The sequence below is a fragment of the Pseudoliparis swirei genome, chromosome 23, assembly GCF_029220125.1.
Source record: "Pseudoliparis swirei isolate HS2019 ecotype Mariana Trench chromosome 23, NWPU_hadal_v1, whole genome shotgun sequence".
Lineage (NCBI taxonomy): Eukaryota > Metazoa > Chordata > Actinopteri > Perciformes > Liparidae > Pseudoliparis > Pseudoliparis swirei.
This window is the reverse complement of record NC_079410.1, coordinates 13,639,108-13,656,749: the sequence shown is the minus strand read 5'-3', so window position 1 is coordinate 13,656,749 and position 17,642 is coordinate 13,639,108. Positions and strand designations below refer to the sequence as shown.

At 40.3% G+C, this 17,642-nt stretch overlaps 2 protein-coding genes across 2 annotated transcripts in view; one reads left to right on the top strand and one right to left on the bottom strand.

The window, feature by feature from the left end:
* Positions 1-1,238, top strand: part of LOC130188846 (coiled-coil-helix-coiled-coil-helix domain-containing protein 5) — a 35,395-nt gene extending 34,157 nt beyond the window's left edge. The window contains exons 2-4 of the mRNA XM_056407376.1: positions 143-283; positions 407-558; positions 861-1,238. Of these exons, the coding sequence (XP_056263351.1) occupies positions 143-283; positions 407-558; positions 861-883 (316 nt within the window). The 3' untranslated portion in view covers positions 884-1,238. The remainder of the gene's footprint in view (positions 1-142; positions 284-406; positions 559-860) is intronic.
* A 410-nt stretch (positions 1,239-1,648) lies between these two features.
* On the bottom strand, positions 1,649-17,575 carry lmx1al (LIM homeobox transcription factor 1, alpha-like). The gene is made up of 9 exons (XM_056407359.1): positions 17,496-17,575; positions 15,666-15,754; positions 14,761-14,950; positions 5,317-5,549; positions 4,467-4,630; positions 4,253-4,330; positions 4,046-4,166; positions 3,800-3,955; positions 1,649-3,314 (listed from the first exon to the last, which is right to left on the bottom strand). The coding sequence occupies exons 1-9, from the start codon at positions 17,537-17,539 to the stop codon at positions 3,157-3,159; spliced, it is 1,233 nt and encodes a 410-aa protein (XP_056263334.1). The 5' UTR covers positions 17,540-17,575; the 3' UTR covers positions 1,649-3,156.
* Between the last annotated feature and the right edge of the window lie 67 nt (positions 17,576-17,642).

Sequence of the window (17,642 nt, the reverse complement as noted above, 5' to 3'; positions counted from 1 at the left end):
TTAGATCCATACAAAATAAAGACGTGTTCTACTATGTGAATCAGCATGCCTCCTCCACAAACCTACTGCTGACAGACCAAGTGTGTTAGATTAATGATCGATGGCTTATTGGACCGCTTAACAAACATCTGTCACATTTCAGGCAGGCTGCTATGGATATCACGGCAAAGTATTGCCATACAGAAATGGATGCATATGGGTCATGTGTGGCCTCGAACCCATCAACATGGCAGTCAAAGTGTCATGAGCTGAAGATAAAGGTTGCACAGTGTACATCATCACAGTAAGGCAACATACTTGTATGTTCCCTTCCATTTACCTCAACATTTCTACACCCTCATTTCTTTTCTTCCTTCATTTCTACAGTGCATTTGTATCCAACCACTACCTATTTATTGTTTTGCAGCCCAGTGATTCAGAAGATCAAACAGGATTGCTCCACAGAGTTTGTAGAGTTTGAGCGCTGCCTGAGAGAACACCAGGACAAACCTACCTCCTGCACAGTACATGTGGCTCGCTTTCTGGGGTGTGCAGAGACAGTAGACCTCAGTGGAGTGGGTAAGTCCCTGTTGGAATTGAACATACACTAATCAAGTTCCCATAAAAACAATCGTGAAGAAATTATACCCCCCCCCCACACACACACACACAATTGCAATGTGTAGATTTTTATGTCTCACTTATCTCTTGGAGGGGGGGAGCATGCTGGTTTTTCAGACTTGTAGCAGTTAAGTCTTGTACTAGTCATCTTAAAAAGAAACATTGGTTTTCATGACTAAACATAATATTGCACTCTGCTTATATTATTTTCCGTATTATTTTAAGATACTAATGCTTTCCTTTTCTATTTCCACTCTTAGATCCGGTACCTCGGCCATCGTAGCATTCAAACATCTTCCATCACCTTCAGATTACTACTGTTTTAGAAGCAAGGCAAATGGGCTTGTTTTACAGTTGTCCCACTCATGTTAATGGATGAACAGTTTATGTTAGGATATTTGTGTTCCTCGTGTGACTTATTTTGTCTTTATTCAACAAAGATAAATATGAATGCAACATTACAACTGTGAGTTAGACAGGTTGTGTCGAATATTAAATTACTGCATCGTTCTTCTCGTACTCCTCATGTAAATGTTGTGTTCTTGTGAAGATAACATTTATAATTGCCTGTATGCAAGAAGTCTGTTTTTTACAGATTTTTATTGAACCATCTCATTAAAATGTACATCAGACTTGTATTACTCATTCAGTGTGGTCATTGTTTTCTGTTGATAATGGCTGTCCCTCCCACCCTTGCCCTCTCCAGGTCTGAGTCAGAGTCAAATATTAAACTGGAATGTACAGCTCCCACACAAACTCTCCTGACTACTCAATGACTGAGAAATAGGGAGTCTGGGAAGAAAGGCGAAGTAGGAGTCTGTCTACTTCTAATCAGCGGGACTACTGAGAGATACAGAGGGAGGATATTGAGTTATGAGCCCTGTGACCACGAAGCAGAACAAACCCTTTCTGGTTCAATTATTTAAGCTTTGAAGGGGAGGGGAAACAGATTCTTTTTTTTCCAAGTGTAATATCTGCTTTTTTACCAGATGAGAAAGTAATCAGTCCATCATCATTTATCATATTTAGGACAATAAGGCAATTGCACTTCAAAGATGAAACCGCAGATTGTATTGAAGATACGGCAACATTACATTCAAAGCACATCACCTGGCAGTCACTGAACAAAAAAGTAAGATAGGAACTCGCCTAATACCGCACAAATAAGTTACATTTACAAAAATATCACTGTAAAAGTACCACGAGTTAGCGATCAGAGTCAAACATATAATGTCATGAAAGAATGTCACAAGCTGTGGCCGATCACTGGCACTTAAATTAAACAAGTATCACCCTAATCCTATTTTATTCTGCACCACATTGTGAATCTGATCCTGGTGCTTTCTGCACTTGCTTTCCAACTTCAGTATGGATTTCTTTAGACCTACTTTGTGACACATAAATATCATGCTATTTAAATATTTGCTCATTATCACAGAAGAAGGTACAAAATATCTACCAAACAACATCTAGTTTGAGATGTTTGAGAAAGAAGTTATTACAGAAATTGACTACAACAATTAATTGTAACACAGTCATATTCACATTTACATTTGAGAGCACATCATCATGTGCCCAGTGTTCTAACTTTTGGGCATTATAAATCTATTGGTTGTCCTTTAATGCACTGTTTCTAAGTGATTATATTATAAAAGAGAAGGCAAAGCAAAAATAAATAATCACTTATACAACCCTGTTTCCGCATAAGGCTCCTCAAATTACCCTGTAATGTTGTCTAAATGCTAAAAAAGAAGATGGGATTTAAACATTTGTATTGGTACATATTAAACCTGTCATGCATTATCAAAAACTAAGAATGTAGTTTGAAATGACCATTTTACATGAAGAGTTTCTTCCTCTTTGTAATCTGCGTCCTTGAAGTTACTGGGCAAGTTAAATTGTACTCCTATCCAGCTCAATATCCTGAGTTATAGCTCAGGTCACATAAACATACACACTAACCTGAGAGCAAAATTGTACTCCAATCCATATACAGTATTGTATACGCTGCAGTCTTCCACACGCAATATCTAATCACTAGTCCTGTCAAAAAATGCAATATACAAATCTAATTTAGACTCTTAGCTGCTCATAAGGCCTGCCAAGACTCCATAAGCACGTACCTTGATTGATGAATTAACTTTCAACAACCAATCTGTAAATCATGATATACACATAAATATGTTTCATAGGTGTCTTTTGTTTGTAATTTTTTTGTTGGAAAGTGCCATGAAACGTGTTTCATAAAACATTACATAAATACAACAGGAGAAATTGAGGTCTTTTTACATATCTTGGACATTTACAGTGTTTGTATTTCCAGCATGTGATTCTTATCAAGATGTTTGGAACATGTAGCTAATGCTGCAAAGGGATATGATGACTATGTTTGGCTTTGAGATGATGTTAGCCTGTAATAAAAGCTCAGAAGTGTGTTTGGGCGTCGGCTGTTTCATGGAGAGCGGTCCCACAGGCATGTTGATGGACAGACTCCATTAGCTGCATCTCTGAGGTGAAAGGTGGAACAGGAGTGGGAAGGGCGAGAGTTTATAAGGGTCAGGAGGTGAAGTAGGAGTTCTGCATGGAGTAGAGGCGGTCGATGGGGTTTCCCACTCGCCCTGGCAGGAGACTGCCGTCCCCTGTTGCCAAGAGGCAATCTCCAAGGTGACCGAGGCTTCCATCGCTGTCCAGGTCATGGAACACTGTCTCTGAGTCTGTGGTGAAAAAGAGTGTGCACAGCTGAAGTGTAACCGCCTTTAATTACCACCAGAGAGCACAGAAGAGTATGAAAAGAAAATGAAAACAGGGACATATTTTTTACTCACCACAAAAAGAGTGAGTTAGTCTCTGTAGTTTAATCTCACCCTTTTCCTCACAGCCTCACAGCCTTTAAATTAACAACTTCCTTCCAACATCCTCCTATTAGCTAATGCAACATGACGCAACACTTTTGAGTTAAAATATCACATTTTTGCCTCGCTACCTCCGACTGCACATTACCCAAGGAAATGATAAGAAAATAAGAAAAATATTGGGCAGTGCAATTAGACGCGAATGACTATAGCGTATAAGTACTGAGACTAACATGCCGAATGGCTCCACGCCCTTGAATTGCGTTTTTTGACTAAAATAATGACAACATTTTCATTTTGAGCTGGCAGTTTCTTTTGAATCTCCAGCTTTGACCTCATGTCTTTACCATAGGAGTGGAGCTGCTCGTTGCTCAGCTGAGGTGGTGTTAGCCCATGTCGAAATGGTTCTCCACCGTAGATGTTGGGGTCCAGAGCGAGTAGCTGCTGACGTGGCAGAGAGGGATACCCCAGCATCCCATCCATGCCATGGGTACTAGAGCCATCTGTGTAGAAATGAGTATCCTTTAGTCATACCATGTCATATGTTGTTCACATCTTCTTCTCCATCCTGCAGTCTCCCTTTAAGCTCTTACCCTCACTGTCGTCATTGCTCTGGCGGCCCCCTCTACTTGACCCTCGTCTGGTCCCTCCCAGCTGCTCTTGTTCCTGCTGCTGCTGCTGCTGTTGCTGCTGTCTGCGAGCTATCTTTTTCATCTGAGGCACAAAAACACTGTATGAATTTTCTCTTTGTGTTGATCCGTGAGACGGGACATGTCCTCCGAACATGTATAAACTCTAACCTTGGCTCTCTGGTTTTGAAACCACACCTGCACAACACGCACAGTCAGCCCAGTCTCAGCAGCCAGCGTCTCTCTCACCTGCAGAATAGTTTTTCATAAAGCACGAGCCGGAATTAATTAATACGCAGACTGACAAAGAGGCCCCAAAATAATAAAGTGAAGAGACTATTTTCTGGGACAGATTTTCATTGATAAACCAAGCAGGTCCACCCACCTTACGGCAAGGTTTAGCAGACACTTCAAAAGAGGCCTTGAAAGCGCGCCGCTGCTGTGTGGTCAAGATGGTGCGTGGTCGTTTTGAACGCTTGTGATCCTTGCTTTCATCACCACCTTTTCCCCCACCGGAGCCTCCTCCACCATCCTCATCCTCACTTTTAACTGAGCAAGACAAGCAGACAACAAAACAGTCAGATCAGCCTGGTAAGGTATATTTTAATTCTTCCTTAAATTAAAGATAAGTATTCAAAACTAAGGTGACTGAGTGTTTCTTAAACTGGTCCCCATTTATTGAATCTTTAAGGAAGAAAACTGTTACAAGAGTGTTTCATGCCAAATTGTTCTAATGCACTGGAGTACACATTTATACATCCAGAGTGCACTGGAACAAACAGTGAGCACCTGGAGACTATCCTCACTGATCAGAAGACAAGTCACTACTGCTAACAGTAGTACATTACCTGAAAATGAAGGATGACATAGCGAACAAAGTTTATTTCAAAATAGAGATTTTTTAAAGAGCTTTTGCCATTATGATGTGATGTTGTTCCAGGCCGTTGTGTTGTATGTCATTAACTCAGTAGTCATTAAGTCAATAACTCAATGCCTGAGATCCAGTTCAGTCTCTCTCTCTCTCTCTTTATATATATATACTACCTAGTGAACAAGAAAGAAGCGTGAGACCTTTAAACCCCCATGTTGCCTTTAGGGGCAGCTCACTAATCTGAAGTGGATTAATGTGATTAAATTGGCTGTGCTGAAAAATATGTTGAAGACATAAATGGAAAAGAGAGAATCTGAAAAGATCTATCTTGATCCAGGCAAAGCAACCTTACAATGTACTGTACCTGATTCAGTCGGTGTGGGACTAATGTCAGCCAACATTTCTCTCTCCTTCTCATAGTCCATACGGCAGAGCAGCTGGCCTTCTTTCAGGACAAACTCATCACCTCTTTGCAGCCGGCGTTCACACTCACAGCAGGTAAAGCAGCCCAGGTGGTACACCTGGCCTAGCACACGCATTATCAGCTCCGAGCGTCCAATCACCTGCAGGCATGCGCTGCACTTCCTTACAAACAGCCTGGAGGTGCACAGAAAGACACATGGGCTTGTATATGAATGCTACTTACATAAACTGTCAAATATGGCTTTATGGGTGTTAAGGAGTGCAGAAAAAAGAAAGATGAGTTTAAATTGTTCTGGAAACAGTCCCTTAATTAAAGGTCATAGAAGCATTCCCCAATACTCAGAGCAGCAAGGTGAACATCTGCTGAGAGGAATGACAGTAGTCGGCATCTAAATATTGTATTTTCTTTTCTCACTCATTACAGTAGGTGGCAGTAGTTAGCTATTGATAAGAGCTGCCTGTTGAGTCGTTCCCTTTTAAATCCTTAAATGTGGAGATCTGTTTGATGAGGTAAACTCCATTCTGTCCATATGCACCCAATCCTTAAGTACTTATTTATATACATCTTAATACACAGTCTTTCTCAGGTCCATTGCTTTTCCCCATGACCACTTTTCTCCTATTGTCAGTCTATCTCTTCTCCTGTGAGATCTTATAACCCTTCAATTTTCTGTCCTGCTTCACCATCTCTTCACATCCCTATTTCCATTCACAGGGCCTAAGTCTCTGCCATTAAATTCCTCTCAAATCCCTGCTCTCGCATGCACTTGGTTTCCTCCCCCTCCCTCCCCAGTTGTTTCTGCCAGCATTCCCAGTTCTCCCTCACGCCCTCCCAGCCTGCCTCTCCAGTTCACTGAAACTAATAAAGACAGGATTAATTAGATTGTTGTTTAAACAGTGTGATGGCCAGACAGACGCTGTAAACTCATAACCAGGGATTGGGGATAGCATGGGGTTAATCTCTCTCCTCTCACTTATGCACACTAAAACACACTTACACACACAAACATAGACACTCACACCCACATGCATGCATGCACGCGCACAGGGATGCACATAGACATTTGCACCCACCCACCCGCCCATTGAGTATGAGTTAGTCTGACATTGACTAACCCATGTTCACCATACCATCACCCATCATAATGCTGATGGTGCAACCTGCAATCAGGAAATAATACAGATATGCCTGATCACTAGAATGTCTCTTTAACAGCTAGAGTTACCAGGTAGTCAGAGCATAGGTGTAAGAAAAAGAAAGGTCAGCGGATGCAGAAATAGAACCAAGAACAATACACAAATCTGGAGGGAAGGGAGGATGAGAGGGGAGTGAAAAGGGGGAGGAAGAGACAAAGGAAGAAGTGTTGACGGTCCCTGACTGAGTGATAGGAAGGTGTTGCTGCCCAAATCTGGAGTGTAAAGAAGGAGCCAGGTCTGCACATTAGAGCTCCTAATCTGTGATTCTGCCCCAAACGCAGCTGCTACGGCTAATCTCTCTCAATCCATCTGCCAAACGCTCCCCAAATTCCCCAAATGACAGTGTCGCTAGTTTAACATTATAACACAAACACAAGTGTCCCTATAAACAGACATTCACAGCTCTATTATTTAACTAAAGGTTGCTCTACCTCTTGTTTTATTGAGGCATCTTAAAGAACTGCGTGGACTGTAAATGATCTGCAAAAAAAATATTGACCTTAATAGTCGGCATCTAATATATTCTAAAAGGAGAGCGATCATCATCGGGCTGCAGCCTCACTCTTCATCCAAACAGACACTTCAACACTTCCTTTCACTGTGAACAAAATGCAAGTGAACTGAATTGTTACAGGATTGCTTGACATAAGACTGATGATGTTGGTGGTTAAATCCCACACTCCCTAATCGGGGTGTACACAGCACGGCAGGAATTTACTCAACATGGCAAATGAAGGCAACTTGGGGCAACTGCCACAGAGGGGGGTCTGTAAGTAGATCAGTCTAATCCCTCTAATAGAAGTATCATTCACACTGGCCCTGACCAGGGTGCAGCTTCAAAAAAATCACTATCATCACGTGATGATTAAACAGTCCCATGAATCAGGTAAACTCAGATTCCACAACAAAAATATTCGCACTATATCATTTTCATGTTTTGAGCAGAATCTTATGAATCAGTACGTGTATATAAATCTTTAAAAATACATCCACTAAACTTTCTATTCAGAGAATTCATCACAATACATTGCAAAATTGAATGACATCTGGTTACAATTCTGTTTCAATTTGCCGTACAGGCATGTGTTTTTGATTATATCTTGTGATTACAACAAAACACGTAAAATACCACCCAAAGTTGCTTTAGAAAATCCAGTTGTATAAGTGTGAATATCACTGATATAGCAGTCATATGTTTTGATAGGAATCAGTGAGGAAAAGAATATTAGCATGAAAATGATAATACAGAGAGTTTTTTGTTCTTGCATTTCAATATCCGCTACAAAAAAAGTGGAAATGGAAATTAGAATTGAAACAGCTGAGGTGTAGAGTTAAGACCAGCTGTGAACAAATCTATCAGAAAAGAGATTTGGAAGATGACTTTGCTTTGGATTTAGCAGACATTCCTTTAATGAAATGATTTGTGTAATATTTATGATATGTACAGAATAAAAAAAGAAGAGAAGTGTAAGTGCAGACAGAAGACTGTCTGCTTATGTGCTTGTGATGCACAAAGCCTCAAGAACTTTGGCGGCGGGCACCTTTATGTTGAGCACCGTGGATTTCTGAGGGGTTAGGGGGCACAACTAATTACAAGCTCACTGATTATGAGATAAAATAGAGAGAGGCAGAAAAAGGTGATGTGCTGTGAGTATATTGGGTAGTTTATAATCAGCCCTTTCCTTCTTGCTTTATTGTAGATCCTAGGCATACAAATAAAATAACAGAATCTTCATCATCTCCCTAAACTGTGTCATGTGGCATTGTTTTGCCTGTGAGCTCTGACAAGCACGACATTGTGTGGATTGCAACACAATCATTCCATAAATATGTATGTGTCTTAGAGCGATCACAGTTGTTGTGCTTGCTTTCACAACTGATGAATATTTATATAGGTACGAGTTTGCTTATACTAACTCTAGGTTTGCTGTATTGGACTAGGTTTGGATCAGTTGTATGTTAGCGAGCCCAGAAGAACCTCACGTGGGCAGATTTAGGCTTCTCCAAAGATCTACCATGCTCTCTCATTTTGATTCCTAACCCGTAGTTTAAGATGCATTTCGGTCCCTAAACAATGGTATTCATGTACCAGCTTGTGATTCTAACATACGCTTTGTGTTTAGAATGACCATATGTGTCACACAAATGGGTGGTTTATATATTCCCTTAATCCAAGATTTCAAATGAGGGATTCAGAAAGAACAAATCATATGCAACAATCTTACTTTTAAGTTGTATTCTGTTTAGTATCCATTTATTCAATGTGTGTGTAAGAGTATGTGTGTGTATGTGTGTGCACTTTCGGCGGATATTGCTCTGTGAAGCAAAATGGCTCAGAGCCAGGGTTCAGTAATCACATCATCTCCTTTTATTAAATCTCCCTGCACTGCTTCTGTGTTATTAAAATCTCCCAGCATTCCCCACGATACTCGCTACCCTTGCCACCACTCACTCACACTCACTCACACAAATACACACATGTATATAAATATATATATATATATATATATATATATATACTGTATATATGTATATGCAGTACACACACACACACAAACATTGGTATTAATTTGGTCACATGCACACATAAACACAAATATGCACAGTTTGTGTAAACACAGATAAGGTGTACAAACATCAATAAAACACTGACAGATGCTGTCATGTGTGCATCCTATCCCTCCCTGCATCAATAAAGTACATCATAAGCAAAATGTGTAAAAGCTATGTAATAGTTGTTATCTAATGGCCATAAGGGTCTGCAGAATACGAAGACATCTTTAGAGGCGCTCTGCAGAAACTCTCAGCCAATCTCACTGTTGTAATATTACATGTCATGACTCTCACTGTAAACCATTCACACGGGTAATAAGACAAGCTCTACATGAGAGCAGCACTGACGCCTGTAATATTCAAGACCCAACACAATGTACCTGTGGAAAGTAACAACTAAAAACCTGCGTGACTCTGCATGATATGTGTCTCTTGGTGTGTGTGACTACACCTGATGCTACCAAGAATGAATGCTATGTGTGAGAATATAGATGTGTGTTTGTGTGCGTGAGTGAGTGGGCGTGTGTGTGTGTGCGTGCGCGCGTGTGCGTGTGTGTGTGTGTGTGTTAGTTTAGATAAAACAGTTAATCCCCAGGCCACCAGAACGCAATATCCTGTCTGCCCGTTTCTCATTTCCTGTCTGTCTCTGGCGGAGTGGGAAGCAGCGGGGAGGGGGTGGCGGGGGACAGCGGGACCCGTTGCCCCAGAAACAGGAGATACAGCCGCTCGATTTGAGAAAAGCCTACGCCGATCTCCCTATCTCTCCCTCTCTGGTGCGACCCCCTATTCTCTCTCTCTTTCTCCTCTCCCTCTCTGCTTTTATTATCTCAGATTTAATAAAGCCAAGGCGAGCAGCTTGTTCTGCCATGAAACATTTATTAGCTGTCTGTTATGAAATTGTTGTGGGGGAGGAAAGATGATGGGGTCTCATCTCACATTATGCAAAAACAGTGGCAATATCACCCCCACCCCACACACATGCACCCAGAAAAAAGATCTGATGCTGCATCCCTTCTTAAAAATCTCAGACACCTCATCTTTACCTTCTTTATCCCATTTCAAACCCTTTCTCCGTCATTGAGATTTCTCCCTGATTAATTTATACAACTTCTTGTTTGGCAATAGTACAACATCAAAACACAAAAACTCCCTCATCACTACTTTCCTTCTTCTGGCACTCCTCCAATCATCAACTGTTGAGCTGCAGGTTTAGCCTGTGTCAGGCTTCTGGGTGGGGAAGTCTTTGAACGTTTCACCACCACATGCATGTATCATGTGGAGCTTCTCGCTGTGATTTACACATACGGTACAGTCCTGTCAGTCAACCACAAACTTTCCCTCCACTTGAAGAAAAAAACGACTATGTTCTCACTTGCCTCAAATGATTTCTAGCAATGCAGATAGTTTTGGTTTAATTTGCTCAGGTTTTGAGAAGTTCTGAAATCTCTACAAACATGGCAGTTTTATAACTTTCCCTATTCAAATCATAGCTGTGGACAACACATTTAATTCCCCTGATCTGAAAACAGGGTTACATTAATAGTATATTTAGTAATTGATAAGACCAGAGTTTTATTTTTTATTTGGTTGAAATTATCTTTCTTTATGGTGTTAGTTTCAATATTTGGATTTCATTTTTTCAAAGTAACTCATGAATGTGACATTGACTCATTAACCAGAGTTGAGGTTGTAGCTGATGGGGATAAGGGCTTGTTGTTCTTCTGACGTGTCATTGCATAATTCTCTCTAATAGTATTTCCCTGCAGTCGAGTGTCAGGCCTGTCATCACAGGACAGCCACAGAATGCTGGGTAATTAGCACTGTACCCAATCAGCCTCCTCGCCACCTCCTCCCATTCCCTTCCCGAGACACAAAGAGGCGCTGAGGGAGGGGAGGCGATTAAGAGAAAACAAGGGATAAACGGGGAGATAAACTGTTTGGTGTCATCGCTGCCATCAATCTCAACGAGAAGGAAATGAGGTTTGGAATAGAGAAATAATATTACAAAGCAGACAGTGATGAACGAGGTAACGGATAGAGAGACAGGGAGCGAAACGGTGGCTGGGATGGGGGTTTGGAGGGGAGAACAGGGGTAGAAGGTGCTTTTTCTATCCTTAATCTCTGAGTTTTAAAGACACACATCTCAGAAGTTCACTCACATAAATTCACAGTAACTTGAGAGGAGACTGTCAGGCCGTCAGTGTTAGACTCACACACAGCCTGGTCAGCAGAGGGAGATTCCTTAAAGGTGGCGACGGGTCTCCCTCGGTCTGTCTGCAAAGGAAGGGTTTGTAGACCTAGATGTAGTCTCAGTGCCCTCCTCCCCACAGAGTGAGGTATTAAATCTAAGGTTTAGTGAATATCCACCCTGGTGACCTGTTTTTCACAGGGCTGAAGCTGCCTTTATGGGGCTTACAAGGGAGCTTGCAGGCTCCGCACAGCCAGACTACCCTCCATTCTGTATGAGCGCAGCACTTTTGACCAGGGAACACTGGCCTGATACTGCTCTGCTGGTCAAAGAACCATGATGTCGGACCGCTGTGTAAAAGACAAAGACTGTGACGAAGTGTGTGTGAGATACCGAGGAGGCAATATACATGCATGTCCGTCTGCTAATCAGGTAGTTTATTCGTCTTATTTTCATTCAAAATAATATAGTCTTTTTAAAAAAAACTTTATATTAAACAGAATAAAATGCACTTAAACCATGTCTTAAGACCTATAGGTCTTAAGACAATTTGGATTTATTACACTTAGACTTCCTGTTTCCGGAGTAAATGTTGTCTTTCTAAATTTGTATTATTCTACCCATTTTTCTGGCAAAAATTATGCATTGCACACATTCATAAAAACATTCTGATGGGAATTCAGCCACACAGTTTTCCTAAAGCATCACACTGAACATCTGGTCCATGACAGGATGGAGTAGAGAATGTCTTCAGGTTTCAAAACATAAATAAATCCACAAGAAAAATCCACAAGATGCACTTAAATTTATTGTGTCTTAATCCCCTCATTTCCATAACAGATTGAGACTAGGGAATCTTGAAACTGAAGGCAGACCTCCTTTTTTATGACATAGATAACAAGTGGCAGTAGAGTTAGCACTAATTTATCAAAAGATGTTTCAGGGACTGAACTTGAATTTGACTCACAGCTGAACCTTTATTCTATATTGTGCTTGAAGAATGTAATAAAGTGCATGTGTTTCACCCTAAAAAGTTGAATCTTATGTTAAAACCTGATGTTGAGCATCGCATCAATTTATAATATTCTTTTTGCAAAATGTCCTTTGAAAACAATAAAGATGCAAACGTTGAATGAACTTTTGCCTCGAAGGCAGTTTGGTCCAGATGAATGAGGGTGGGGGATGGGTCACATTTCAAAATTAGATTTGTCTTCTCATTTTAATTGATAGACATCGACATATATATTTGTTTAGCCTCAGCCGAATAGATTAGTAATTTTTCTCCCCGAAAACACATTTGGTGTTAATTTCTATTTGCCATTTTCTTTGAGGAAACTATAGATAAGCACATGTGAGCAAATGCACAGTGTGGCTTTTAGCTTAAGTTGATGCAGTCAATGAGAAGAGTTCTGCCTGTGAGCTGGGCGGGTGATGTAATCAAAGCAAAGGATAAATTTAAAAATATTTGGACAAGCCAGAGATACTGCCTGGGGTGAGATGGAAAATAGCCCAGTATGAGCAAGAAAAGTCTGCGAGATGTCATCTTACTGCATGTACACGTTTCATCCACACATTCTTTCAAAGTATACTTGACAATCGATGTGTGACATGAGGCAGTCGACCTTCCTTTGCCTCTTTCAGCCAGCTCGTATTAAAATGCAACCAAACTTCAAGAAGCATCCCTTCATAATTGTATAAATTCCTCTCAATTTTATATGCTCAGTCCGAATTCTTGGTCGTTTATCAACTGTTACAATGCACACACCTGCTCTAGATGGAGGGAGGGGGGGGGGGTAGAAGTGTATGGCGCTGATGGACAGACTGCAGGGAAAACAAGGAGTCATTGTTGCTGATCCGTTGAAGGTCAAAGACTGTATTGTGTGCCAAGCCTGGCATCGACTCCCACAACAAGGCAACTCTCCATATGCAATGTATAGGGGACAAAATCAACAGCAGAATGGATGACTATTAATCTGGTTCTACAATTACTGTCTTTACACGAGGGGACAAATACATATGTTCATTCCATCACTGAAATGTGAAAACATATAGGTTAAGCTGTTACTTCAATGTTTCTCATACATTTTTACAGATATACGGCACACAATGGGACTTTTATCAGCCAGTCTCTCTCTCGCTCTCTCTCTCTCTCTCTCTCTCTCTCTCTCTCTCTCTCTCTCTCTCTCTCCTCCAGATGTCAGGTACAGTGGGAGAGTCTGTGCCGCTGGATGCCGTCTGACACTTTTCAAAATGATAACACGCTTCAGGCTCGTCCTTCAGCTGTCTACCCCTGGAGCTCCCACTGCAGGCACACCCACTGACCGCGGCACACACCAAACGACGAAAAACAAAAAGCGCGTACACACACACACACACACACACACACACACACACACACACACACACACACACACACACACACACACACACACACACACACACACACACACACACACACACACACACACACACACACACACACACACACACACACACACACAGACACAGACACAGACAGACACAGCCTCAAAAGTTAAATCATCAAACAAGAAACTGGATATTCAAAATTGTACTAAACATGTTGATCATTGCAGTACGTCCTGCAGTGTACATTGCATTACAGTGTACATTGCATTACAGTACATTGCATTACTGCATGGAGCATGACATAAGTGCCATTCATTCAAAGGAGATTGAGGACATGAACACAATGAAAATTGTCCTATAAATCCTGATAACTGTAGTTATATGGCACAAACTGATCTACAAAACAAATGAATTATTACGAATTGTATGGGGATCATATGTTTCTTCATGTAATAAATATTTTAAATTTGCCAAGAAGCTCCATTTAATCATTTGAAACTTTAATATTTAGTCAAATCGCCCTATGCATATGAAACAGTTGTACACATTGTCTGTCAATATCATATCAATTTGTAACACAATTTGAACCTGTCTGTCACACTTTCACCCACATTTTAGAACATGTAAAATCCCCAAAATGTCCATTAATTAGACAGACTTTAGACTTCATTCAGCCTGACATGATGATCTTGACTATACATTCTGAAAGAAACTGTGGGTTTGATCAAACATGATGTGCAATATAACAAGGGTAATTTGTACAACTGCAAAGCCTTAACCTTTCTATACACCTAATAAAATGCTGACTTGTTTGGTGAAGAACAGCTGTTGAGCCTAAAGAATGTACCACTGCATCTACGTGACGGGCTCAAACGTGAGTTTCTCTGGATTTAGGCTTTTGTTTGCCACGTCAGCAAGTGTTTCTTTTCTGACTAATTCAGTTTAAATTAATAAATTCGTTCGGTTAATTTGTGTTTTAATAGCTTTGTTAGCACTTTTTCAATCGCTGACTCTACGTGTGTGTTTGTGTTTGTGTGTGTGTGTGTGTGTGTGTGTGTGTGTTTGTGTGTGTTCTCTTACTTTTCATAGTCGTGCTTGCAGTACAGCTGGCGGTCCCTGCAGTAACAGGTTCCGGTGAGCGCTCTCAAACACACTGCGCACTTGACGCAGGTCTCGTGCCAGGAGCGCTCGTTCACGCGCAGAAGGAAGCGGTCGGCGATAGGAGACTCGCAGCCCGCGCACACCTCTCCCCCTCCCCTGTACTCCTGACCTGGAGGGAGCAGATCAGTGCGTGGATAGAGAGACAGACGCATGGCGGAATATTAAAGTGACAGGGTCATGATTCCAGGTCTCCACGTGGTCCACGTGGTCTTCGAAATGCTCCAAAAGTTTGCTGTCTTTTGATAATCAGACACAAATGTGAATGCGTCATTTGGCACCCTCAGCCACTATAGTATTAGTCATTATTAGTGTTATATGCTAGTAATTGCTAAAAAGTTTATCAAAATGTTAGAACTGACTTTACTTTAACACGTTTTTCACATAGTTGGAAAATACAATTACACTGTGTGTGTGTGTGTGTGTGTGTGTGTGTGTGTGTGTGTGTGTGTGTGTGTGTGTGTGTGTGTGTGGGCGTGTGTGCGTGTGTGAAGTTATAGTAAACACATGGTGTCAATAATATGCTCATAATATGTTTGCCCTTTTTGCGCCTGTGAATTCAGATCATCAAAAGTGATATAAAGTACATATATATTTTCTCTAATACACACACAGTAGACATTTATATTGAGTATTACTATAGCAAGGTGCAGTGGGCTTGATGATTTTGGGATTTCTTCCCCGTGGTCTTCATAATATTCATAAATTGTGCCTTTATGACGTTTTCTAATATCCTGATAATATTTAAATACGGTGATAATATGTAATGTTTTATTGTGATTTTTTTCTCGTTTGGGCCTTATTCAACAAATTGTCTGTTAACTCACCAAAAGGCGTTGAGGATGGAGGCTGCTGCTGACAGGGCTGCGGGCTTTCCTCTGTTTTCATCCCTTCTCTCCTTCCCTCAATGTGATCGCTATACAAAAATAAAAACAAAACACTATTCCTATATCAGCAGAACAACTGATTGAATACTACTTATTGAAAATAAGCGAAATAATGAGGCAAAATATAGGCCGGCAGACTTAGAAAATATGGAGAACAAAATCACAATATAGATCCCAAATTAAATTACCACAAACACGCACACATACGGACGCGCACGCACGCACGCAGACACACTCACACACACATGTATAAATGTAAATATAAATATATATAAAAATAAAAATAACCACAAAGTTTAGCCCATTACGGCCGATTATTGATTGATATTATGTTACACATCAGGACAATAACTAATCATTTGATAATGTAAAAGCTGACGTCAGCCTTTAAGCAGAAAACTATTATATTAAAAATAAATAAAAATTCACAAATTAAAAAAAAGGTTTATTTCATTTGAAATAATCCCAATATAATTGTTTTAAACGTGTGTTGATTGTTTTGAGAATATGTATGTTTAACATTTGTTTACAGTCAATAATTGTATTATTAGTTTCAGTTTATTATTTTCAATTGTAATGTGTCATTGATGTGACAAACTTTATTATTGCAGAATAAGTATTTAAAAAGACTTCGACGGCATTTTGTTTCATCCCGTCCTGTTTGAATGTGAACACAGACAGAGAGAAAATAAAACGCCTTTCATTTCTCTAGGCCTAATTTAATGTAGATTGTTTTCAGAGGCCTCATCAGACTGTTGTATTTATTTTATTCGGCTCTTTAAAATAATAGGTACGTCATACTATTTCTAGTATATGTTCCAATTTGATATCACATTATGTTTCATGAAAAAATGTTGTATGGAATCCACATTTTCACAATAAGATTACTTTTGGGAGGCTTGGACAGTTAGTCTATAAAATCCACTAAATACAGAATAGGCTATTTTAATATAATTGTCTCATTGCCACAGAAAATTAAGTAATGAAATAAAACAAAGGAATTATGTAAATTCAGCTAATCTGATTTAATGTTTTGCCTAATTGCGGGTTGAATACATTACTGACATATTTAGGTAATGCATCGATAATTACATGTTGAGATTAACAGCCTGACAGTGATAATGATTACCGAAATAAAAATGTTGGAAAAAAACGTCATTAACGTTGCTGCAGGTCACCTGGAGCTTTAATTAAAGGAAACATAATTGCCATCTGATATGAGGACCGGTAGGATCAATAAATCGGTCCATAAAGTTAATGTCACAGCGCACTGGAAAGATTGACAGACGACGTAGCAAGAAGATTTTTTTCGAGCAGTCATGAAACTTAATTTTAAAATACCGTTGAAATGGCAGGACTGCCTCGTGTTATTCAAAGAGAAGTGTTAGGAGTCTGTTTTGGTTCAACCACTGGCTGTTATTTCGCATAGCACAGCTTTAAACGAATGTCACGATAATCATCCGACAATCTCAAAAGCTGAATCACCATATGAAACCCAACCGGTAAAACAACCAGTCTTCTTCTGTTTGTTTTCATAACTAAACCAAATCCTAGATCATAATTTATCAGATAACAAGGTCACTGTGACTTCATTGTGTTTTCTTTTTTCACCCGAGCATTAAAAAAAAACCACACACACACATGTAATGTTGGATCTCCGCCAGCGTTGCTGTAGGAATAAGAGACTGACATCAATTCAAGCAGCAACACTATTTGGAAATCACAAGTCAGCCTTCGCTGACAACCTGTTCTTGAGTTACGGAATCCTACCTTGAGGTGAAACACACTCCTCCTGAAACCTCGGTTGGCAACATTAAAACCCGCAGAAACTTTCGGCGAGTGAATGGACAGACGCGTTCATAGATCGTTCACTTGTATCTCACAGTCCGGCGCGCATGTTACTACGGTACAAATCCA